This window comes from Salvelinus alpinus, chromosome 23 (assembly GCF_045679555.1).
Source record: "Salvelinus alpinus chromosome 23, SLU_Salpinus.1, whole genome shotgun sequence".
Taxonomy (NCBI): domain Eukaryota; kingdom Metazoa; phylum Chordata; class Actinopteri; order Salmoniformes; family Salmonidae; genus Salvelinus; species Salvelinus alpinus.
This window is the reverse complement of record NC_092108.1, coordinates 46,956,092-46,982,402: the sequence shown is the minus strand read 5'-3', so window position 1 is coordinate 46,982,402 and position 26,311 is coordinate 46,956,092. Positions and strand designations below refer to the sequence as shown.

At 39.7% G+C, this 26,311-nt stretch overlaps 1 protein-coding gene across 5 annotated transcripts in view; it reads left to right on the top strand.

Annotated features, from left to right (window-relative positions):
- The window catches only part of efr3a (EFR3 homolog A (S. cerevisiae)), a 222,075-nt gene that overhangs the window by 180,358 nt on the left and 15,406 nt on the right, over window positions 1-26,311 (top strand). For all 5 annotated transcript variants that reach the window (XM_071362586.1, XM_071362584.1, XM_071362585.1 and 2 more), the window contains 7 exons: window positions 4,320-4,395; window positions 9,794-9,955; window positions 12,571-12,702; window positions 12,865-12,932; window positions 19,628-19,755; window positions 25,437-25,522; window positions 26,006-26,054. In XM_071362586.1, the coding sequence (XP_071218687.1) occupies window positions 4,320-4,395; window positions 9,794-9,955; window positions 12,571-12,702; window positions 12,865-12,932; window positions 19,628-19,755; window positions 25,437-25,522; window positions 26,006-26,054 (701 nt within the window). The remainder of the gene's footprint in view (window positions 1-4,319; window positions 4,396-9,793; window positions 9,956-12,570; window positions 12,703-12,864; window positions 12,933-19,627; window positions 19,756-25,436; window positions 25,523-26,005; window positions 26,055-26,311) is intronic.

The window sequence follows — 26,311 nt, the reverse complement described above, 5'->3', positions numbered from 1 at the left end:
CATTCCACTGAAAAGGCAGAGCGCGAAATTCAAAAAATATTTTTTTTTAAATATTTAACTTTCACACATTAACAAGTCCAATACAGCTAATGAAAGATACACATCTTGTGAATCCAGCCAACATGTCCGATTTTTTAAATGTTTTACAGGGAAAACACAATATATATTTATGTTAGCTCACCAACAAATAGAAAAAAGCACAGACATTTTTCACAGCACAGGTAGCAAAATCAAAATCAACCAAACTAACCTAGAACAAACCAAAGAAACCAAGAAACAACTTAATCAGATGACAGTCTTATAACATGTTATACAATAAATCTATGTTTTGTTCGAAAAATGTGCATATTTCAGGTATAAATCATAGTTTACATTGCGGCTACAATCAGAAATTGCACCGAAAGCAGCCAGAATAATTACAGACACCAACGTGACATACCGAAATACTCATCATAAAACATTTCTGAAAAATACATGGTGTATAGCAAATTAAAGACAAAGATCTTGTGAATACAGCCAATATTTCAGATTTTCTAAGTGTTTTACAGCGAAAACACAATATAGCATTATATTAGCTTACTACAATAGCCTACCACACAACCGCATTCATTCATCAAGGCACGTTAGCGATAGCAATAGGCACGTTAGCGTTAGCGAATAAACCAGCAAAAGATATTAAATTTCACTAACCTTCATAAACCTTCCTCAGATGACAGTCCTGTAACATCAGGTTATACATACACTTATGTTTTGTTCGAAAATGTGCATATTTAGAGCTGAAATCCGTGGTTATACAACGTAGCATAACGTAGCATAACATGCTGACGTAGCATCTTTTTCCCAGAATGTGCAGATATTTCTATTAGACTCTCACCTATTCTGACCAAATAGCTATTCATAAACATTACAAAAAAACACATGTTGTATAGGAAACGATAGATCCATCAGTTCTTAATGCAATCGCAGTGTTAGAATTCTAAAAATATCTTCATTACGACATAAGACTTAGTTATGGTAAGGGGATAACCAAAACCTGAGCGCAAAGCTACTTGTACACAGTTCGACAGATATATGAAATAGCATCACAAAATGGTTCCTACTTTTGCTGATCTTCTATCAGAACGTTGTACAATGGGTCCTTTGTCCAGAACCGTCGTTGTTTTGGATTCAGAACGTTCTTTTTCCCTCTTTAATTAGCAAGCACACTGGCCATGCAGCGCTAAGCTCTCCAACGTCAACAAAGTCGAACAACGCAACACGCCGAACGTCCCGAATAAAGTTAAATAATCTAATGAAACTATATTGAAAAAACATACTTTAGGATGATATTGTAACATGTATCAAATAAATTCAAAGCCGGAGCTCATATTCGCCCATAACGACAGGTTTCCAGTAGGCAATAGCAGGTCCCCCCACGCGCCTTGCAGACAACAGAAAATGGGGGACACGTTGTTCCAAGAGGGCTCATTCAACGTCAGACAGAGATAATCAACTCCTTTTTCCTCTCACTTCCTCTTGACATCCAGGGGAAGGTGTATGACGTGCACGTATAGTCATACGTATCATGCCCATTTATAGGCAGCGACTTGAACACAGCATCGATTTCAGACTTTCCACTTCCTGGTCACAAAGTGTGCTGCCAAATGAGTTGTGTTTGACCCACAGACAAAATTCAAACGGTTTTAGAAACTAGAGAGTGTTTTCTATCCAATAGTAATAATAATATGCATATTGTACGAGCAAGAATTGAGTACGAGGCCGTTTAAATTTTGAACGATTTTCCCCAAAAGTGAAAACAGCACCCCCTATCCTCAACAGGTTTTAATCAAAGAAAAACTGTCTTTTAAATCAGGGTTATTTTAGATGACACCTAGCTATATAGTTAGCTAGCTAACTATAGCTACTGAATCAGACTGTCGTCTTGATATGTTTTTGGAGAAGAAAACACATCCAATTGCATCCATGAGCTAGCTAGCTTTTATGACCAGCATTGTAGGTGCGCGAGACAACTTTACCAGCATCGTACGTAGCATATGTATCGATGAATCGTTGTGACATGAAATACAAGTGATAGTGTTATCCATGTGTAATAACCTGTCTAGGACTGAAAAGGCAGCGCGGGAAATTCAAAAATATTTTTTGGAAATATTTAACTTTCACACATTAACAAGTCCAATACAGCAAATGAAAAATAAACATCTTGTGAATCCAGCCAACATGTCCGATTTTTTTAAATGTTTTACAGCGAAAACACCACATATATTTATGTTAGCTCACCACCAAATCCAAAAAAGCACAGACATTTCTTTCACAGCAAAGGTAGCTTTCACAAAACCCACAAATAGAGATAAAATGAATCACTAACCTTTGAACATCTTCATCAGATGAGTCATATAACATCATGTTACACAATACATTTATGTTTTGTTCGATAATGTGCATATATATATATATATATAAAATCTCCGTTTACATTGGCGCGTTACGTGCAGTAATGTTTTGATTCCAAAACATCCGGTGATTTTGCATAAATACTCATAATAAACATTGATAAAAGATGCAAGTGTTATTCACATAATTAAAGATAAACTTATCCTCTATGCAACCGCTGTGTCAGATTTCAAAATAAACTTTACGGAAAAAGATTAATCTGAGAACGGCGCTCGGAGCACAATCCAGCCAAAGAAATAGTCGCCATTTTGGCGTCAACAAAAGCTACAAAAACACTATAAATATGCACTTACCTTCGAATAACTTCATCAGAAGGCACTCCCAGGATTCCCAGATCGACAATAAATGACTGAAAAGTTCCATAAAGCCCATCATTTAGCCACTTGTTGTTAGCATGTTCAGCCCAGGAATCCATTTTCATGACGCACGAGCAATCCCTCCAGACAAAAACTCAAAAAGTTCCGTTACAGGTCGTAGAAACAGGTCAAATGATGTATGCAATCCATATTTAGTATGTGTTTTACATTAATCATCAATAAGGATCCGACCGGAGAATTTCATTGTCTGAAGAAAGAGCATTGGAACGAGAGCACTCTCTCTCGTGAGCGCGCCAAAAGAGACTGAAAGTTTCTGACGACCACTCAGTAAAATAGCTCCTATGAGCTCCTTTATAGTAGAATCATATAACTAAAATCTAAAGACGGTGACATCTAGTGGAAGCCCTAGGAAGTGTTTGCTCATCCATAACTAGAAGGGGTATCATTTGACACTGTTTTGAAAATCGAGTTCTCTTATACTTACAGACATAATTCAAACAGTTTTAGAAACTTCAGAGTGTTTTTTATACAATAGTAATAATAATATGCATGTATTACCTTCTGGGACAGAGTAGGAGGAAATTCCGTTTGGGCACGCAATTTATTCAAAGTCGAAATGCTGCCCCCTATCCCGATGAAGATAACTACGTAAAAAAATGTATGAACGCGTTAAATTATTATGTGACGTGCAGTCATATTCAGGTCCTGATTGGTCAACAAGCTTATTTGACAAGTAATATAGTGCCATCTACTGGTCATTGTTTTATTTTTGACACACAAAGACCCAAACTACGTTCCATAGCAAAGACTCAAACGGCGTTCCATAGAAATCCTGGTTGAGAATGAAATGACTGAACAAATGAACAACGAAACAGCACAGCAAGTGACAGAAATAGGTTTTGATTATGTTTTACTGGTAATGGGGACATACGTAAATGCCAACAAAATAACTTTTTGGTCAGTGTGTGTGTGTGTGTGTGTGTGTGTGTGTGTGTGTGTGTGTGTGTGTGTGTGTGTGTGTGTGTGTGTGTGTGTGTGTGTGTGTGTGTGTGTGTGTGTGTGTGTGTGTGTGTGTGTGTGTAACCTTTATTTAACTAGGCAAGTCAGTTAAGAACAAATAATTTTTTACAATGACCCTGGCCAAACCCGGACGACGCTGGGCCAATTGTGCTATGGGACTCCCAATCACAGCCGGATGTGATAGAGCCTGGATTCGAACCAGGGACTGTAGTGATGCCTCTTGCACTGAGATGCCGAGCCTTGGACCGCTGCGTCCATGTGGGTGTGATAACTATTTAACTGTACTAGAATGCTTAAAAGGCTGCTAAAATTTAGAATATTGGTTATCGGTATCGGGTTTTTTTGGCAAGAAAAATATCGGATATCGGTATTGGCCAAAAATGTCATATCAGTGCATCACTAATTATTTTCTTTCACCTTGAAAGTGTGGAGTTGGTTGTGAAAATCCGTAGGGGGAAAAATCATGTCCTTTTTAAGACTGCAAGGGGTGTGACATATCTTTCATTTTTGAATCTTTCTCTTTTTTGTTAGGATCATTCCTAATGTGGCGGCCTTGAAGATAAAGAGGGAGAAGATATCGAAACAAGACGTTGGGTTCATGAAAAAGGTGAATTAAAGAGTTGCACTTAAAAAAGTATACACTTCCAGTATTGCACATTGTACTACCTGTGTGTGATGCATTATGATTGCATAATGAAGGTATGCATTTGTAATGCTTGGTAGAATGAGTCGTTAGCTTGGGTGATAAAAATCCCTATCGTTTCATTCATGGACAGCGTTAAAAGGTAAAGCAGCACATTAGTAGCTCTGATGCGTTAATTGATTTTCACAGACAGTGTTACCATCAGTTTGTCTTCAAATAAATAACAAGCTGGGGCCAGTTGCAACACTCCATTACAGCTCCCCATAGAAAACCACTATGGATCACAAATGCTTCTGCCACAGCTCTTTACTGCAACAAGCTCTCACAGTCTCACTGCAGCACAATTAGACGTTCATCTACATTTATCCAAACTCAACATTTCAAAGTGTTTTTGTTGCTGCTGGTGCTGTATCGTTCCATTTCTCCAAAAGTCAATTTTAGAAGTTAATAAATGTAGGCACTCATTCCAAATGGTTAAGGTAAGGGTTAAGGTTTGTGATAGGGTTAAAGCATTACGTTTAGGCACTTATTCCAAATGGTTAAGGGTTAAGGTTTGTGATAGGGTTAGAACATTAAGTTTAGGCACTTCTTCCAAATGGATAAGGTAAGGGTTAAGGTTTGTGATAGGGTTAAAACATTAAGTTTAGGCACTTAACCATTTGGAATAAGGTAAGGGTTAAGGTTTGTGATAGGGTTAAAACATTAAGTTTAGGCAATTATTCCAAATGGTTAAGGTAAGGGTTAAGGTTTGTGATAGGGTTAAAACATTAAGTTTAGGCACTTATTCCAAATGGTTAAGGTAAGGGTTAAGGTTTGTGATAAAAAAACACATGTCCGTGACTGGAATCGAACACGCAACCTTCTGATCCAGAGTGATTGTAGTACAAAACCCAAGCCTACTTGATGGTAATAACTGTTGCCCCTAGTGGCTGTTTTTTTAAGGCATTTCCAGACGTCCTCAGGACAATTTCGGCATCAATCTTGAACGACCTGGCTGCTCTGTCCTCTGTTGGTGGTAGTCGTGCGTTATTGCAGTGTAATAAACAGACTCTATTCTACTTTACTTTGTTAGATTTATTTGATGGGGACAATGCACATTAATCAACATTTCTGTCTGTGCCAGATTTTGCAAACTGGCTAATTTTCAATACTCCATATCTCCCTGCCAATACCACATAAGCAATCAGATAAGCAACCCTAACATCATAGAGCGATGCAGGCTTTTGTTCCAGCCCAGCACTTACATGCCTGATTCAGCTTATTGAGGTCCCGATGAGGTCCCAATGTCTAGCTGATTTTAAGAGACGTGTGTTCGAAGAGTTTAGGTATGGCATCAGGGATGTAGTGGAGGGTAAGCGGTTTTGACTGGAGGTTGTTGTTTGTAGGGGTGCCAGGTAGGTTGTGAGAATATATAGATTTCTTCTTTTTGTTTGAGAGGGAATGAGTCCAGTCTAGTCCGTCAAGTCTACACCAATACAAAGGACACCTGTAAAAGTCGGTATGGGAATACACTTTTCATAAACCCTTCAAACATTGTAAATAACTTCAAAACAACTGTTATTTTGCATTGGTTGTATTCTCAACATTTCTATCGTGTTTTTTGCTCATCTTTAACAACGAATCCAATCATTTTAGACGCCACTGTATATGAGGAAAGTAAGCTGAACATAGTCTAGAGACAATGTCATCCACACAGAGCCCATAGCTCCGGCTCCCCTAGCTGCGATATGCTTCACAACATTTAGCATTTACCCTCGACTCTTGCAAGTCCCCCATAAAGAAACCATTGCCACCGAAATACATTGCAGCATTTAGCATCCATGCTATCGCTGCCACTGTCAAGGCTAATTAATGGAGCTCAATCCTCCTTTGTCAGAGGAACATAATAAGTAGCTAGATAGAGAGCTATGTCGCCAGCTGGGTCGTGTTGATTAGGGCGCAAGGTAGCAACATACAGCTAAATGTTTTTAAACAGAAAGGGAGTGTTTCTTATTGGATATGGTCAAATGTATGTAGTTTTGTCCTTTAGCTGTTCTTGTCAATTAATGTTCTGTATTATGTCATGATTTGTGTGGACCCCAGGAAGTGTACCTGCAGCTTTCGCAACAGCTAATGGAGATCCTAATAAAATACCAAATAGTACCTCACCTCTTCACCCAGTTTCGGACCGTTTTCTAACATTTCTTGCCTACTGAACACGACCCTGCTTAAGGCTATTAAGTGTCAGAGGCAGTCTTGTAGGTTGGTTATTTTTAGGTCATGGCTTCAAGTTATTTTCATGAGCCATCGAGTGTGTATTTGAATATCTGACTAAATGAATAAGGAACTACCCACCACCTCTTTCGTTAAAGATGGTCACACTGCTCGCTGACTCAGAAACAAGTTCATTTTTTAGATGCAATCATCTTTGGTTGGTTATTTTAGGTATTTGCTCCAGTGATGTTGTCCACTTTACTAAAGCTTGTGATGTGTTGAGTGATTGCGCAAATGTGGGTTCTTCGTTCACAGGGCTGCATCTCCCTCATTGCTCCACAGTCACATTTACCCGTCTCTGGCCTTATGGAAAGTCTGGCGCTATATTTTGCTCTGTCTGTTCTAGGAATGCAACGGCACTGTGGGCCCACGGTTCTGTATGTATAACGGTTTGTGGGCCACTGTAACGTTACGGTTTCGGTATCTTTATATTTAAGATTTTTTTTTAAACACATCACCCTTTAAACAATGAACTCTTTATTTTGCCTATAGACAAATAAAACTTTCCTTTCAGAAAAATGGCAGCCTGACTGACTAGGCCTGGTTTCTGTCTCTACTGTATGAAATCAAAGGGAGAAAAATCATTACAATTAAAAGTGCTTCTTCGTTTTGACAACATGTAGCTCTTCATCTCCCAATCCAGTACATAGTGAACCGCCACAGTGAGGTAGCTTTGAGTTGCTCTGGAGGTCCAACTATCAGTGGAGAGAGCTAGATAGGATGTCTGTGTCAATTCCTTTTCAATTTCTCTCCGTGATGTTTCAGAGTTTGGGAATTACTTTGCTGCTGAAATGTGTGCGGGAGGGGACATTGTAACGCGGTAAAAAAAAAAAATCATGTGACGAAATCCCAAGTCAGTAACCACGGAATAGGGCTGCAAATCTTTGGCTCTGAATACTCCCACTGCTTTCATTATTTCTTTGTTTCTGAATTTGTTGCAAATTGTTGTTGGAAGGCAGCAGCGAGAGATTGTTGTGTTTTTGCTAACGAGTGGGCTCCACTTGCAAGGGATACGGCCGGGTGATGGCGATGAAAATGACACATCATGCTAGAACTGTTTCCACTCGAGTAGCCGACAGTGGCAAAGCAATGCTTGCAGACTGTACTTTGTTTGTTTATGGTCTTCTTACCCTCATCATCGCATTGAACGCTGAATCCATAATGTTCCCACACAGTGGATTTGAAAGACGTCGGTGCCTCTTCAGATTTGCTTCTCTCGGTCTCGCTAGCGCTCGCCATTGTCACGTTGGCGCTCAGAGAATATTTGTTTTTAGTTTCCCCTCTCTTCATGGGGCCCCTCTTAGGGAGGTTTCCTACTGAGATGTCATTGCAAATCGTCCATTAGTTGTTGAAAGGGGAGGGGGTTGCGGTCACTACATTGAGACGTTGCTGTGGAGTAAAGTTTGTCAGCCCTCAGGAGCCCCCTAACGGCCACAAGGTGCGCGTCTGGTTCTGTGGATCTGAATGTACAACGTGCGTGAGGTCTTCAGCGCAATCAACACATTTTGGAAATTATAGGAAAATGACAGGCATACCGTGATTCCGCGGTTCGCGTGTGCGTATTGAACCGTGGGGGGGGCGTACCGAACGGTTCGATAACATACTGTGTACCGTTGCATCCTTAGTCTGTTCCATGGACATGGATTTTTCTTTCTTTCCCTCAGTCTCTATCTGTCGCTCGTTCACTCTCTCACTCGCTCTCTCTATCAGTTATCTAAAAACCTACTCTCTTTCATTGGTTTGACAGATTTAAAAAAATATCTTTCTCTGTTGCTGTCTCCTCAATGGTTCGAAATACTCAAATTCGTAAGAATTGTCATCACTTTTTCTTTCTTTCAGATGTTTAACACTAGAACCACCAAGATGGTCAATCTGACCGTTTTCAATAACTTAATTTCAGTAAATACTTTGAACCCACCTGTCCCTGACTTTTCCTAAATACTGTATGTGGTATGTTCCACTCCAGCAGTAGTTTGGAGATATCATAAATTACTAAAACTTTCAGAGCATTTCTACGTCAAGCACCGTGACGGTCGAAAAGACCATATGCATATTTAAAGGATTGTTCACTATTTTACAACTAAATCTAAATGTATGTAAATTACATGTTATAGAAGGGTCCAGACACTTTGGGGGGGGGGGGGGGGGGGTTTACTTGGATTTGCGAAACCTACCACATCCTCATTGCTTGTTCTACATTAGGGGGGCTACGGAAAAACATGAACAATGGCTCCAAAAACACCCAAATACGTCCTTTTAAAAACGGGAAATGATTTAGATTTTGTATACATGAAATTCTGTATTTCTGAACTTTAAACACAACGTTATATTCCATTTTATGCGACTCGAGCGGTTTCCCCTACCAGTTGTGCTGTGTGGGCTGCACGGAGAAGCAGCACAGCTGGTAGGGGAAATCGCATAAAATGGAATATAACGTTGCTTTTTGGTAAGCTCCATTCCCTTTGTCAATGCACGCTGCGCATTGACAGTGGGGAGAATGAGTATTTGATACACTGCCGATTTTGCAGGTTTTCCTACTTACAAAGCATGTAGAGGTCTGTAATTTTTTTATCATAGGTACACTTCAACTGTGAGAGAAGGAATCTAAAACAAAAATCCAGAAAATCACATTGTATGATTTTTAAGTAATTAATTTGCATTTTATTCTCCCCACTGTATATCTATTTTTATATTTGTGAAATTAGTTACAATGTAGTTTAGGTTTGGACGGGCCATTAGCTGGCCAGGCAACTGTTGTCTTACACATATAAATGTTTTCAAATGCACATATCAGAATGACCGTCATGACCATTCTAGTCATGAAATTCCGGCGCTTCGATTGTTCAATTCTGTGAAATGCATTTGTGTGTGCCGTATGTTGCCAAAGAAAAATGACTAAATATGAAGATATTGAGGGACTGGTAAATGACATGTCCAAATGACAAGAATATGAAGTTATTTCAATAAGTAGATTTGTTTATTTAAAATAATGAGTCTCTCTCTCTCTCCATCCATCCTTCCATCCACACACCCATCCATCCATCTACCCAATCATTCTTCTTTCCTTCTATCCATCTACACATTCATCCCTCCCTTCCTCTCCTCTCAGCATGGGCAGCAGCTGTACCGTCACATCTACCTGGGCTGTAAGGAAGAGGACAACGGTCACAAGAGCTTTGAGCTGCTCTTCACTACCCTGGCCGTGCTCACCATTGAGCTGGCCAATGAGGAGGTGGTGGTGGACCTCATCAGGCTGGCTCTTGCCCTGCAGGTAGGACGGAAGACACCGATAGCGTGGTGTAACTTCAGAGGTTTTTGGTGATTTGGGGCTGAATCCTAACTTTAGATTTTTTTACGTGTGCAATTTCATATCCGTGAGTGAGTTTTGGTTTGCAATTGTTGCCATGCAATGTGTATGTAGGTAATAGGTGTCCTGTGGAATCAGTCATTGTGTCACAGGACACATTTTAGTAGTCAATGTAATTTATTCATAATGATGGGAGGGAAAAAACTGTCAACACAACATTGCCTAAGCAACGATACCAGCTTTTAGTTGTTTTTGTAGGAATTCATATTTACAACAAGAAAGATAACGTTATAACGAGAAGATGTCGTTATTATGAGAAATAGCCTTTAGCATGTTGAAATGTTAGCACAGGCTACTTGGAAGACTTGGCTTCCTCTCATGCACTGGTTGACATTATGGCAGGCTTGCGTGAGTTGATCAACTTTAATTTTCTCCTCGGTTTGAAGTATTGGGAGATAGTAGTGTCATTGAGCAATATGCAGTTGAAGTCGGAAGTTTACATACACTTAGGTTGGAGTCATTAAAACTCGTTTTCAACCACTCCACAAATTTCTTGCTAACAAACTATAGTTTTGGCAAGTCGGTTTGGACATATGCTGTGTGCATGACACAAGTAATTTTTCCAACAATTGTTTACAGACAGATTATTTCACTTATAATTCACTGTATCACAATTCCAGTATGTCAGAAGTTTACATACACTAAATTGACTACCTTTAAACAGCTTGGAAAATTCCAGAAAATGATGTCATGGCTTTAGAAGCTTCTGATAGGCTAATTGACCTCATTTGAGTCAATTGGAGGTGTACCTGTGGATGCATTTCAAGGCCTACCTTCAAACTTAGTGCCTCTTTGCTTGACATCATGGGAAAATCAAAAGAAATCAGCCAAGACCTCAGAAAAAAATTGTGGACCTCCACAGTTCTTTGTTTCTGGGCATTTTGAGTTTGTAATCAAACCCACAAATGCTGATGCTCCAGATACTCATCTAGTCTTAAGAAGGCCAGTTGTATTGCTACTTTAATCAGCACAACAGTTTTCAGCTGTGCTAACAATTGCAAAAGGGTTTTCCAATGATCAATTAGCCTTTTAAAATGATAAACTTGGATATAGCAACGTCCGTATCCATAATCAAATGATTCAGCCAAGTCTCTGAGATAACCAGAACGTCTGGGCTTGTGTCGTACACTCAGACATCCAGAAAGTCCAGTTTACACATGTATACGTATCAGTCCAAGACCTCTGCGAGATTTGAAAACAGCAGGAGTATCCATGGTGACACTGGTCAATAGAACTGTATGAGCTCGCCACAATAGGCTTCCTGGTTGGATTCAAAATGTACAGAGATAATAGTAGAATTCAGGATAGCGTGCACAAGATTACTATTGACAATACTCCTATGCTTATGAGCACATGTAGCAAAATGATAGCTTGATACAAAGCTATTAATAGCATAGGTGGAGCTAACAACAGTGGGTGTCTTAGGGGAGCTAACGGAGCTATCAATTGAAATTAAATTAACAGGCACAGAATTACCATTTTCAATAGCCCTATCAACATGGGAAGCTGTGGCGAAATGATATCAGCTGCGATTGAATGGGAGTAAATACTTTTGAGGAGCTTGATTTGATCAGTCAATGCCTCAGATACAAATGCCAGAGATGTCCTCTCAGCATTGTTGCAGTGCAACAAGTTTGTGTTCAGTAGACACAAAATTGAAGAAAATACTCCAAAACAGACTGAAGCAGGAAGATACTATCTGATACTCAGGGTTGCGGAGTAACTGATTACACGTAATCAGTTACATGTAATCTTATTAGAAAAACAGTAACTGTAATTGGTTACGCTACCAGCAAAAATGTTCCAATCAGATTATAGATACTTTGTAAAAACTGGATTACTTCTTAGATTACTTTTAAATTCAGAAAGGATGTTTATAAAAAATGCATTGACCCCTTTCTGTTTTCTCAATGACATTCAATTCAGCATTGAAAAAACGTGTGCGTTTGTTTGTTCCACCTGAGTCTGAGCACAAGTCAAAGACCACTATGATGACACGCTAAATGTGTTTGATGGATCCTTTTTGTCTTCCTCTAATGCCTCTTAAGGGGAAAGTACTCCAAAAGTAACAGAACGTAATCAGATTGTTACTGAGTTTAGGTAATCCAAAAGCGAAGTTATGGATAAAAATTTGACAGGTAACTAGTAACTGTAACAGATTACATTTAAAAAGTAACCTATCCAACCCTGCTGATACTATCCAATAAGAAACGCTCATTTTCCTTTGCACTGATGTGCTGTAATGAACATGACCCAGAGTCAGGTCGTTGCAAACTCCCTTCATTGTGGATTGAATGTATATATTAGTTGAATGCCTGACTGAATTAACTGCAACTAGCATAGAATTCTATAAGATAGCTAGCTAGCATTAGGGCTGTTGTAATGTGCTCTATGCTACACTAAAGCCAAAGGCACATTTTCTCTTCTCTGGACAATCCATTTTTTTTATTTTCCTTTCTATCTGTTGCAAAAAAAATGCCCTTGTGTGGCATATTTCTAAAGCTTTTCATTGGTTGCAGGATATGTCCTTGGCTAATGAGGAGAACATGCCCATGGTCATCCGTTGTGGCATCATGGCACTGGTGGCGGCCTACCTGAACTTTCTTAGTCAGATGATCGCCAACCCAGCCTTCTGTCAACACGTCAACAAGGTAAATTACCTTGGAATTGAAGAGAGAGTTCAGGAAAAATGTATGAGTTGAGTTGTCTGTAGTAACAGCATCCACAATAATCTGTTTACATGTACTTCTCTCTCTCTCCCTCCCCCCTCCCTCAATCTCTTACTGTCTCTCCGTCCCACTCTACTCTTCTAGGTGATTGAGATGAGGAACCTGGAGGCCCCTTACCTCCTCCCTGAGCACATCTTCAGAGAGAAGTGTCCGTAAGTGTCGTCTGGTCGCCCACTGACTCCAGATATTTTCGCAGCTACCCTTCATGCACTGACCTCCTCTTCACCTTGCATTCAAATATTCATTGATCAGATTTGTTGAAATATTCTCTCATGCGATGGATGAGAAGCACAAAGTGAAATAATTTCAAATGCCCATCCCTAGTCAGTAGTGGTCAGTAGTACAGTGTGGTTGTGTTGTTGTGGTCAGTAGTTATGTGTTTGTGGTCAATATGTTAGGTCAGTAGTTGTCTTTTTGGTCAGTAGTAGTGGTAGGTAGTTGTGGTTATTTGCAGAAGTTGTGGTTCAGTAGTTGTGTGGTTGTGTTCAGTAATTGTGTTCAGTAGTTTTGTGTTTGGTCAGTAGATGTGTGGTTGTGGTCATTTAGTTCTGGTTTAGTAGTTGTCTGGTCAGTAGTTGTGTTCAGTAGTTGTGTGGTTTTACTCAGTGATTTTGGTCAGTACTTTTGGCTGGTAGTGGAGGTCAGTAGTTGTGAGGTTCTGTAGTGGGGGTCAGTAATACTGAACGCCCAACTGCAACCTCATGCTGTGACAGAAGTGGATTTGGATTGCTAAAATTGGACCCTGGCAACCATTTTGTCCCTTGTGATAAAACATTATTCAACAAGGGATGCCTGACAAGAGAAGCACAAGACAGCAGTTGCATTTAAATGAAATTATTATCAAACTCCTGCAAAGGACAACTCAAGTTTTTATTTAATAATATATTTAGCATAAACTCATGATTTTTAACCGAAAATGGTTCTAATTTCCATAGGTTTAAAGGGATACTTTGAGATTTTGGCATTGAAGCCCTTTATCTACCTCCCCAAAGTCAGATTAACTCATGGATACCATTTGTATGTCTCTGCATCCAGTATGGAGGAAGTTAAAGGTACTTTCGCAAGTTAATGCTAACTACCGTTAGCGGAATGCAAAAATATGTTTTAGATTTTTAAATTCTTCAAAGTAGCTACCCGTTGCACACTTTTGGCATTCTCTCAACCAGCTTCACGAGGTAGTCACCTGGAATGGTGTGCCTTGTTAAAAGTTAATTTGTCGAATTTCTTTCCTTCTTAATGCGTTAGAGCCAATCAGTTATGTTGTGACAAGGTAGGGGTGGTATACAGAAGATAGCCCTATTTGGTAAAATACCAAGTCTATATTATGGCAAGAACAGCTTGAATATGCAAAGACAAATGACAGTCCATCATTACCTTAAGACATGAAAGTCAGTCAATCCAGAAAATGTCAAGAACTTTGAAAGGTCAAGTGCAGTAGCAAAAACCATCAAGCGTTATGATGAAACTGGCTCTCATGAGGACCGCCACAGGAAAGGAAGACCCAGAGTTACCTCTGCTGGATAAGTTCATTAGAGTTAACTGCACCTCAGATTGGGAAGCATTTATTTGGGCTGCAGAGTTCAAGTAACAGACACATCTCAACATCTACTCTTCAGAGGAGACTGTGTGAATCAGGCCTTCGTGGTCTAATTGCTGCAAAGAAACCACTACTAAAGGACACCAATAAGAAAAAGAGACTTGCTTGGGCCAAGAAACACGAGCAATGGACATTAGACCGGTGGAAATTTGTTCTTTGGTTTGATGAGTCCAAATTTGAGATTTTTGGTTCCAACCGCCGTGTCTTTGTGAGACGCAGAGTAGGTGGACGGATGATCTCCGCATGTGTGGCTTCCACCGTGAAGCATGGAGGAGGTGGTGTGGGGGTGCATTGCTGGTGACACTGTCAGTGATTTATTTAGAATTCAAGGCACACTTTAACAAGCATGGCTACCACAGCATTCTGCAGCGATACGCCATCCCATCTGGTTTGGGCTTAGTGGGACTATCAAATCAAATGTATTTATATAGCCCTTACATCAGCTGATATCTTAAAGTGCTGTACAGAAACCCAGCCTAAAACCCCAAACAGCAAGCAATGCAGGTGTAGAAGCACGGTGGCTAGGAAAAACTCCCTAGAAAGGCCAAAACGCAGGAAGAAACCTAGAGAGGAACCAGGCTAGGCTATGAGGGGCGGCCAGTCCTCTTCTGGCTGTGCCAGGACAATGACCCAAAATACACCTCCAGGCTGTGTAACGGCTATTTGACCAAGGAGAGTGATGGAGTGCTTCATCAGATGACCTGGCCTCCACAATCACCCGACCTCAAACGAATTGAGATGGTTTGGGATGAGTTGGTCGGCAGAGTGAAGAAGAAGAAAAAAAGCAGCCACATGTGCTCAGCATATGTGGGAACTCCTTCATGACTGTTGGAAAAGCATTCCTCATGAAGCTGGTTGAGAGAATGCCAAGAGTGTGCAAAGCTGTCATCAAAGGGTCGCTACTTTGAAGAATCTAAAATCTAAAATATATTTAGATTTAGATTTGTTTAACACTTTTTTTTGGTTACTGCATGATTCCATATGTGTTATTTCATAGTTTTGATGTCTTCGCTATTATTCTACAATGTTGAAAATAGTTTTACAAAAAAATCCATTGAATGAGTCCAAACTTTTGACTGGTACTGTAAATATGGTATCCACAAGTTCATTTCACTCTGGGGAAGTAAATAAATGGCTTCATTGCCAAAGTCCTGTACCATACCTTTAACATATGGTGGTAATTGCCGAAGGATGAGGACACACAAAGAAACCCTAATCAAAAAATCCTATAGGATTCCAATTGAAAAATCCAATAGAAAATCCAATCAGATTTTGGAACCTTTCCTATAGGATTTTATCCTATTGATAGAATAGTATAGGAGTTCCAATAAGACTGGTTCCAAAATCTGATAAGATTTTTCAATTGGTCAAATTGCAAATTAACTTGCAGCCTTTAATCTTTCCTATATTGTGATGGTGTGCTGAAGAGGTTGGGAATCTCAGGGAATTGCCACTGGTGTGAGTAGGCACAGATCTGGAAACATGGCAAAGAGGCTGTTTCTGTGCCATATTTAGCTGTGAGATTGTCCAATAAAGCCGTGTTTATCCAATTATAGTGTCCATACAATGTGGTCTAAAATAAAATTGGATAGAATAATATCAACACTATGCCTTGACAGGTTATAATAAGTAGTCAGGGTGAATGAACGGGCTGCTGCACAGTCATTATGGGAGCTCTTTCTAGTGCGCCCGGTTAAATTCTGCATATGAGCTCTTTTTAACTTTATAAATGGTTAAACTAGTGAGAAATGTGTTCACTATCAGCCTAAATTGAAATATTAATGTGTACACTATCACCATAAATTGAAATGTTGATTTATTTTTACATGTTGATTATTATATTGCGCTAATTTCCAGTACGTAAACAGTATGCATTACTACATTACACAAGCTTGCGGTTTGACCACATCGAATTAGCTAGCTAGTCAGTTGACAGGCAATATGTGGCTAACAGTAGTTTCTTAGTTAGCATAAAATGAGTGCCTAAAATGTTGTACAATGACAAATATGACTAAAACATTGACAACTTTGTCAGGAAACATAAGGAAACAAATACTGTAGTCACAGTTGTTGCATTCATGCACAGTGAAGGATAAAACAGTTAGAATAATAATGTTAGAAAACCCGGAGATTCTCTGCACAGCCACAGGTGGCGCGTTAGCACGAGCTCGCAGCGTTTCTTAGCCTATCAGTGAAGTCATCAGTCACTTTTAAAGACAAAGGTTTTCTTACAGGTGAATAAAACATAAATTAATATAGAAGTGTAGTTTTCCGATCAATGAAAATTTCGTAATTAATGTTGTTTTATTATACTGGAACTAATGACAACAAACTATAATTTCACGGGTTGAATTAAGAAAAACGTTCTAATGAGATTCTGAGTGGGGAGACAAAATCCTACCAGTCTCATCAAAAACCTATAGGATCCAACAGGATAACTTTTGATTTCCATTAGGAAACAAAAGTAGTCCAATATGATTCCAATAGGATTCTGATAGAGGGGATACAAAATCCTAATGGATTGCAAGAATCATATAGGGTCCAGTAGGATTTACTTTTGATTTCCAATAGGAAAAAAAGGTAGTCCAATATGATTCCAATACGATTCTGATAGAGGGGATACAAAATCCTATAGGATTGTGTGAATCCTATAGGATTCTATTCGATTTTTTTGATTTTTTTCACTAGGGTAGCCCATCTCTGTACCCCACACATACATACAGTACAATTATCTGTACGGTCCCTCAATCAAGTAGTGAATTTCAAGCACAGATTCAACCACAAATACCAGAGAAGTTTTTCAATGCCTCGCAAAGAAGGGTAAATAAATAAAAAAGCAGTCGCTGAAAATCCCTTTGATAACTTCACCTTGCTCAATTTGGCTTTGGATGGTGTATCAATACTCCCAGTTTCTACAAAGATACAGGGGTCCTTCCTAACTCAGTTGCCAGAGAGTAAGGAAACTGCTCTGGGATTTTACCCTGAGGCCAATTGTGATTTTTAAGCAGTTAGAGTGTCATGATTGTGATAGGAGAAAACTGAGAATGGATCAACAACATTGTAGTTACTCCACAATACTAACCTAAATGACAGAGTGAAAAGAAGGAAGCCTGTACAGAATAAAAAACATTCCAAAGCATGCATCCTGTTTGCAACAAGGCACTAAAGTAATTCTGCCAGAAATGTGGCAAAGAAATTAATTTTAGGTTTTGGCAAATCCCACACAGCACATCACTGCATGTTTTCAAGCATGGTGGTGGCTGCATCATGTTATGGGTATGCTTGTCATTGGCAAGGACTATGGAGTTTTTTGTTGTTGATTTAAAATGAACTGAATAGAGCTAAGCACAGGGAAATTCCGCGAGGAAAACCTGGTTGTCTGCTTTCCAACATACACTGGGAGACTATTCACCTTTCAGCAGGACAATAACCTCAAACACAAGGCCAAATCTACCCTGGAGTTGCTTACCAAGAAGACATTGAATGTTCCTAAATGGCCCAGTTATAGTGTTGACTTAAATCGGCTTGACAATTTATGGCAAGACATGAAAATGGCTGTCCAACAATGATCAACAATCATCTTGACAGAGCTTGAAGAATTTTTTAAAGAGTAATGGTCAAATATTATATAATCCAGGTGTGCCAAGCTCTTAGAAATGTACCCCAAAAGACTCAAAGTTGTAATTGCCACCAAAGGTGCTTCTACAAAGTATTGACTCAGGGATGTGAATACTTACACTACTGTTCAAAAGTTTGGGGTCACTTAGAAATGTCCTTGTTTTTGAAAGAAAAACACATTTCTTGTCCATTAAAATAACATCAGAAATACAGTGTAGACATTGTTAATGTTGTAAATGACTATTGTAGCTGGAAACGGCAGATTTTTTTTATCGAGTATCTACATAGGCGTACAGAGGCCCATTATCAGCAACCATCACTCCTGTTCCAATAGCACGTTGTGTTAGCTAATCCAAGTTTATCATTTTTCACGGCTAATTGATCATTAGAAAAACCTTTTGCAATTATGTTAGCACAGCTGAAAACTTTTGTGCTGGTTAAAGAAGGAATAAAACTGGCCTTCTTTAGACTAGTTAAGTATCTAGAGCATCAGCATTTGTGGGTTCGATTACAGGCTCAAAATGGCTAGAAACAAAGAACTTTCTTCTGAAACTCGTCAGTCTATTCTTGTTCTGAGAAATGAAGGCTATTCCATGCAATAAATTGCCAAGAAACTGAAGATCTCGTACATGCTGTGTACTACTCCCTTCACAGAACAGCGCAAACTGGCTCTAACCAGAATAGAAAGAGGAATGGGAGGCCCCGGTGCACAACTGAGCAAAAGGACATTAGAGTGTCTAGTCCTCATCTGGCAGCTTCATTAAATAGTACCCACAAAACACCAGTCTCAACGTCAACAGTGAAGAGGCGACTCTGGGATGCTTGCCTTCTAGGCAGAGTTGCAAAGAAAAAGCCATATCTCAGACTGGCCAATAAAAATATAAGATTAAAATGGGCAAAAGAACACAGACACTGGACAGAGGAACTCTGCCTAGAAGGCCAGCATCCCGGAGTCGCCTTTTCAATGTTGACGTTGAGACTGGTGTTTTGCGGGTACTAAGGTTTTCTAATTAGCAATTAGCCTTTTAAAATTATAAACTTGGATTAGCTAACACTGATAATGGGACTCCATACGCCTATGTAGCTATTCCATAAAAAATCTGCCGTTTCCAGCTACAATAGTCATTTACAACATTACCGATGTCTACACTCTTTTTCTGATCAATTTTATGTTATTTTAATGGACAAAAAATTAGCTTTTCTTTCAAAAACAAGGACATTTCTAAATGACCCCAAACATTTGAACGGTAGTGTATGTAAATTTGATTGTTCTGTATTTCATTTTTAATTAATTTGCAAAAATTTCAAAAAACATGTTTTCACATGTCATTATGGGATTTTGTGTGTAGATGGGTGACAAAAACGATTTAGAATTCAGGCTGTAACACAACAAAATGTGGATTAAGTCAAGGGGTATGAATACTTTCTGAAGGCACTGTTTGCAAAGAGTGTATGGTAGGCTTTAATATAGCCTACCATTCATTGTGTTACTCATTAACCATTCTCTATGCCTCAAGTTACCACACTAGCACATAAATATATGGCTCTGTTTTTGTCATAGTAAATAAGAACGCTTTACCTGGAATTAGCATTAAGTTTAGCTCTCTCACTACGGTTTTCCTTTCTCTTCAGGCTTCCAAATTCTCTTGAGAAGGAAGATCGGAGCCTGTATTTCCAGACGGTTGACCTCGCGGAGTGCCTGGTCGGCCCAGGATACAACGCTGAGCGTCTCTCAATCCCCTACGTCCCCCAAGTGACAGGTAAGCAAAGTTTTGTAGATGGGAGAAAACACAAATGGGGAGTGCTGATTTTAGGTTCAGTTTAGCCTTTTAGATCACAATGAATAAGATTTACATGGACAGGGTGGGGGGACCTGATCCCAGATCACCATTCCTACTCCGAGAAGCTTGATACGTCCAGAACCTGAAAACACATTGGAAAAGAAAAGTATGTAGCAGCTTGCTGCCGAAACATTGGATATCAGATCAATCAGTTGCGTCGGAACTATAAAGTGGGAGGTGTGAGCACGTTTAGCACAATATCGTTTTCACGTTTGTTCATGTAGGACAGGGCTCTCCAACCCCAGTTATAACTAACCTGATTCAGCGTATCAATAAGCTGACTATTAGAATCAGGTACGCTAGATTAGGGTTGGAGCGAAAACCTATAGGACAGTAGCTCTCCAGGAACAAGGTTGGAGACCCCGGATGTACAGAAATATGTTTTAATTTATTTCAGTTGTTCATGTAGGTAGGGTGTCGTTATTTTTATACTCTTGATAAACATTGACTATAAATCATTTCATTTCTTACTTGTACAGTAAGAGTGTGGGTAAGTCTTAAATTGACTCAGAAAGCAACAGGGTAATTAGCTGTTTGTTTTGTTTCCTTCCCACTCCTATTTGACTCAGTCCTATACACGGTAGGGAAGATCCTCCACAGGTGCAGGCAGACATCGCAAGGTAACCAGACCAAGTAGAGGAGCTTAGTTTGACGCCCAATCCTCTGTAGTCATAGTGCCTGTGTCACTGCTCTCCCAACATGGTGCAACAGGCTCTGTTGGTGTCCATTTTGGCTCAACACTAATTGAATGCAGTGAATATTTGGGTTTCTCTTTAGTGTATTGTCAAGTGAGCCAGACACCGACCTTTTCAACACAAGTATAGTTTATAAGTGAATCTAAATTAGTGTATTATTTAAAGCCAACTGACCCATTGCACATCGATAGCACCAAGGTTGGAGGTCGTTGACCTATAGATTACCCTTTCACCTCAACTCCGGACCAGAGCCCCAATTCTCACATGTTCACCTTTGACCTCTCAAAGTGGGTAGAAGTAGCCTTGTAGATTCCAGAGCATTGTTGAATGACTTGTCAATTAGATATGTCTTTCAATTCATACTTCAAGTGTACTGTATGATATTAATGTTTGTAACTATGGCGCTTGCATTTGGATTTCTGTTATGGTGAGTACAATTTATAGGTGTATAGCAGTAAAGGGTTTTGTGAGTAATGTTGATACTAGTCATTTCTGCAGAATTTGCTGTGTAGCATAGATATGTCAAATGTGTTAGATATTTTATATAGGCTGCTTGTATTTGTCAGTACTTAGTACAGTAGTAGCATTGAACAAGTACTGTTTATAATTTTTGATTGTATGCAGTCACATGTACAGTGCTTTCAGAAGTTATTCACACCCCTTCACTTTTTCCACGTTTGTGACCGACCAGCTCATATCGGCCTTATGTAACAAATTATTATTGTTATTTTTTTAAATTGGATAAAAGTAGAGACTCAACTACAAAATAGTATATCATACACTGCATTTTTGAGGAACAATGGGAAAGTAATTCTGCTTTGAAAGTTGATAAACTTGTAAACTCCCTTTTGAGAAAATGGCCTTTGAATGTTTTGGTACCTAGTGGAAAGCTCTGCTTTGTCTACACCCATTCAGCATTGTTCACACCCTCTTAAGCCAGCCCCACCCATCTCTTTAAGGATTCACATGAGGTCATGTGCTAAACAGTGAGTAGTGTGGGTCTCTACAGAAGGTGTAAACGGTACAGCCAAATGGTTACTTGCATAGTAGCAATATCAGAAATAGATCCTGTCAATATAAATAAGATAATATACAGTATGTACAAGAACAATATCAGTGATAGATGAGGTAGTTATATGCATACAATCAGGGGTAAAGTGGCTGAGCAGCAGGATCAAATGTTTTTATTGTAGCAGCAACGTATGGCGTGTGTGTTAGGAGAGAGTCATTTGAATAGAGGCACTGCAGATAGTGCTGATGACTGGTCCGTCCCGAACCACACACGAACAAGGGAATCTATATTCGGAGAGCATGTTTCTGTCCTGCTCTTGACTTTGTTGCAGGGCATGTGATGTCCTCTTCGTCGCAAAACTCCCTGATCTTCTCAAAACGATACGTTTGTCTCGCTGTGTCCAGTCCAGGTGGTGCTTGTACAGGCAGATCATCTATGGGAGGAAGGATGTCAGTGTTGCGCAGCAGCTTGGTGTGGCCTGTGATCAGGAAGTGAAGGTCCATACTGTGGTGGAGCTTGTGCATGGTCCACCAGGCACAATACCAGAGAACAAATGTGTTCTTGTTTTGGCCACTGCAGTTATCACAATTCAGGTCCACACGTGTTTCCCCAACTCCGTAGTTGGTGAAGAAACGGTGCATGTACTTGATGACTGCGCTGCTGCCTTTGCTGGATGACGTGCCTTCATCAATCAAGTAGTTGACTTGTTGTGGTTTTCCTTCACAGCAGACACCAAACAAGCCACACTTGCGAGTTAAAAAGTAGATGGGACCTGGCTGCATAGGGTCAGAAGGATAGTGCACCTGCAAACAACAAAAGAACATTAAGATAAGAAAATGTAACATGAAACGTAATATCATTTTTTAATGCATCATTATCAGGTAAGTTTCACATACTTACAAATGTGCAGAGCAGCAGCACTGCATACAGAAACATCATCTTGGAAAGTGGAAGTTAAAATGATAACACATTGCCCGTCTATACGTACCTCTGGAAAATACAGAAATAATATGAGATCAATAAAAGTAGTGCCAATCACGTTGGTCAATTAAATAATCAAAACGTGTTTATGCTTTTACCTACCAAGTGTTGTCATCGATTCCTTGTGGAGACGCCACACTGCTGCTTTTGCCACATGGGACGGCAGTAGCTTTCCACCAAAGTGTTTGTCTCCTGGGTGGCATCCTGGTAATACTATTGCATTATCCTCTGCGTAGTTGTTGATGAAGTTCACCACTCGCTGCAAGCCCTCATGCTTCAGGTGTAACCTGTGCTTGCTTGGGCCAGATCTCTTTTTGATGGGAGGCATTAGACCATTCTCCTTGTATGACTGGTGGAGGAGAGTCAGGCGTGTTCTACTGATGCTGAAAGACAAATTCCAGATACAAATATTTTGGCATTATTATACAATAGATAGCCGTAATCACCGCCAGACACACCTGGCTAACTTGACTGGTCACGTAATCATCTGGCAAAGTGGAGTCTTTTGTTTAGACATGCGAGCTAAACAATGAACCATAATCCCAATCGATAGAGTACTAGCAATACAAACCAATTGTCATAGTTAACTAAAGTTAACCAAATAAAGTCATTAAAAAAAAGAAACGTCCTCTCATTGTCAACTGCGTTTATTTTCAGCAAACTTAACATGTGTAAATATTTGAATGAACATAACAACATTCAATAACTGACACATAAACTGAACAAGTTCCACAGATGACTGGGAACTAGAGAAGAAGAAAAAACAAGGTCGAATCATGACATCAGTGATCTTCAGGTCGGAGCTCTAGAAAGAGAACCGAGTTCCTGACTTTGGAATTCCGAGTGGGATGACCGTTCAAAACATATTTTCCTGGGGGCAGCAGGCAGGTAGCCTAGTGGTTAGAGCGTTGGACTAGTCACCGAAAGGTTGCAAGATCGAATCCCCGAGCTGACAAGGTAGAAATCTGTCGTTCTGCCCCTGAACAAGGCAGTTAACCCACTGTTCCTAGGCCGTCATTGAAAATAAGAATTTGTTCTTAACTGACTTAAATAAAGGTAAAACAATATATATTTTCCCAGTCGGCGCTCATTCTTTTTCCTGAGTTCCCAGTTCCCAATCTGAGATTTCCCAGTTCCGAGTTTCCAGTTGTTTTGAACGTGGCAGAAGTCATGCTGGATTGACAGCATGGCCAATGTATTCAACCTTTCTGGCCCATGGTGTTGCGTGTGAATGTTTATCCTTTTAAGCTTGGAAAAGAGACCCTTAAACACAGATCACACACCCTCTCCACCAAATAGCAGTGAGGGGAAGCAAAATAGATTGCTTTGCAACGCTTGCAGTTAGCCACTGTTATCTTCCAAACCACTCATTGTTGAATTTGCGATTTCCAACTTGTCGTGTCATGTTTATGTCCAATGAGCACCGATATGTTTTATCTATAATTTCTCTTCATATGACAAGGATTGTAAAGGATTTGCCAGTAGATTGTCGAGGGGATTCATGATGATGACTGCTTGTCTAGCTTGCTTGATACGATTTTGGAAGTAGGATGTTGACATGATCAGTCCAATCAAAGCTATGGTAGATATAATGTGATTTGAGGTCCTTTTATCAGTGGGCAATGATCTTGAGCCTTCTTGGATGGGCACTTCTAATGTAAATCTATGGCAGCACCCAAGGGGCTTGAACTTTCTAGCTCTCCGTGTAGATTTTGCGGTGATGTAGTGTCCCCATGAGTAACAGAACACTGAGCCAATCACGGCGCAACTAGAGAACATTACCAACCCCTACGCTCTGTATTTTCCGCTGGCTGCCCCTCCACCACAGAAAGCACTGAGCTAGGCTGCAACACCTGCATTTTGGAGCTGTCTTACTCAAGAAAGCCTGCCCTGAAAGACGGGTCGCCACTGACTATTCGACACCATCACGTAGATCCATGGTAGTCGCCATGTTAGTGTTTAGGTACCAAATTGCTTTAGTCAAGAGTATTCAGTGTGAATATGGTAATGCCAACACACACACAAACACACTGGACATTAACACACTGGACACACACACCGAGCTGTCATTAGCACCTTTCCACAAGTGGGTAGCTCATTAGTCATACCTGTTTAAAGTGTGTTTCAAGCTGTATGGGTCACATTGGTTTACACAGGTTTTTAACTACAATAATGAACACTTTTGTACAGTAGCCTACTACAGACCTTTTAAAAATGTATTTTATTTCACCTTTATTTAACCAGGTAGGCCAGTAGAGAACAAGTTCTCATTTATAACTGCGACCTGGCCAAGATAAAGCAAAGCAGTGCAACAAAAACAACAACAAAGAGTTACACATAGACAAAAACGGTCTGGCTTGGACAATGCTTGCTTGCTTGCTTGCTTACTTACTTACTTACTTACTTACTACCTCAGACGGGCACCACAACAAGTATATGATTCAAGTTAATTGAAGAGTTTGACACACCGTCTCCCAATACTATACTTAATGGTATATAACAAAGATATAACAAATGTACTGCGTTCAATCTTGATTTAGAAACCCATTCATCTGACATATTTGTTTTTTCTTTATTTTCTTCCTTTTGTATTTTTATTGAGACATGCAGGTGGGGGGGAAACAGATTAGGGTTGGAGTGGGGATTTAAACCCCCGTCTCCGGTGGGGTGAGAGGAGTGCATATGTGTCAAGCTGGGAGTTTTTCTGCTGCACTACAGGCTCTGCACTTCAGAGATGTTTAATGGCATTGAAATGCATTGTTGTATCGTACGTATGACACGGTTACAAAAAGAAAGGGAACTAGATAGCACCTGCACATGTGTGTTACAGTACTATTCTCGACTAACCCTATACTGTATACTTCAAACCGTAGTATGACAACCTCCACTGAAGTACTTATTTTATGATGCAGATGAAGACCGCTTCACCAGAAGAAAGAGTTTGGTTGACACCATTTCTCTTCAAGTGGATTTCCCTTCCGATAGCCTACCAGACAAGGTGCGTCTGGACATATGTATGCTATCCTGATACAGTGGAAATTATTTAAATAAATTATTTAAATTAAATTATTTAAATTAAATAATTTAATTAAATAATTTTAAAGGAAAAGGAGGTAAGCTCTGAGCGTGGCTCTATTATGTTTTTGCACGTCTGAATATAAACAAATTAAACACATGTACACTCCAGCAACATTGAACACCCAAGCAGTGGTCCTACCTTCGCTTTCTATCGCACACAAATGTACATGTCATGTCTTTTTTGGTTGTGATTTCTGAGATCGTTGCGGGGATAATAGGGGTATCCCGGTTTCACTTGGTATCAGGAAAAGTTGGTGTCTGTAATATATGGGATAAAGCCATATATTGTTAGTATTCTAATGATTATAAAACCATATGTACCTGATATAGTGTAAGTACAAGGAAGATTTCGCAATGCCCAGGGTTCTGTTGAGTTAAAGTACTCCACTTTCTTTCTTTGCAGTCTCCGCTGGCTGAGGAGATCACCTTCGAGACTCTGAAAAAGGCCATTGGTAAGGCATTGGAAACCCTGTAGCTATGAGCAGAACCCCTTCAACCGTATTAGTCTTTGTAAAGTCTGTCATAGCACACAGCATTTTAGCAAGCATAGTTAACAATCGACCCCCTTTCTTGATAAAGTGTTGATTGTATAACACAAAACTGATGATTTCGAATTCATGTTTACATATCTTGCATTACTCATCTCATCATATGTACATACTGTATTTTATACCATCTATAGCATCTTGCCTATGCCGCTCTGCCATTC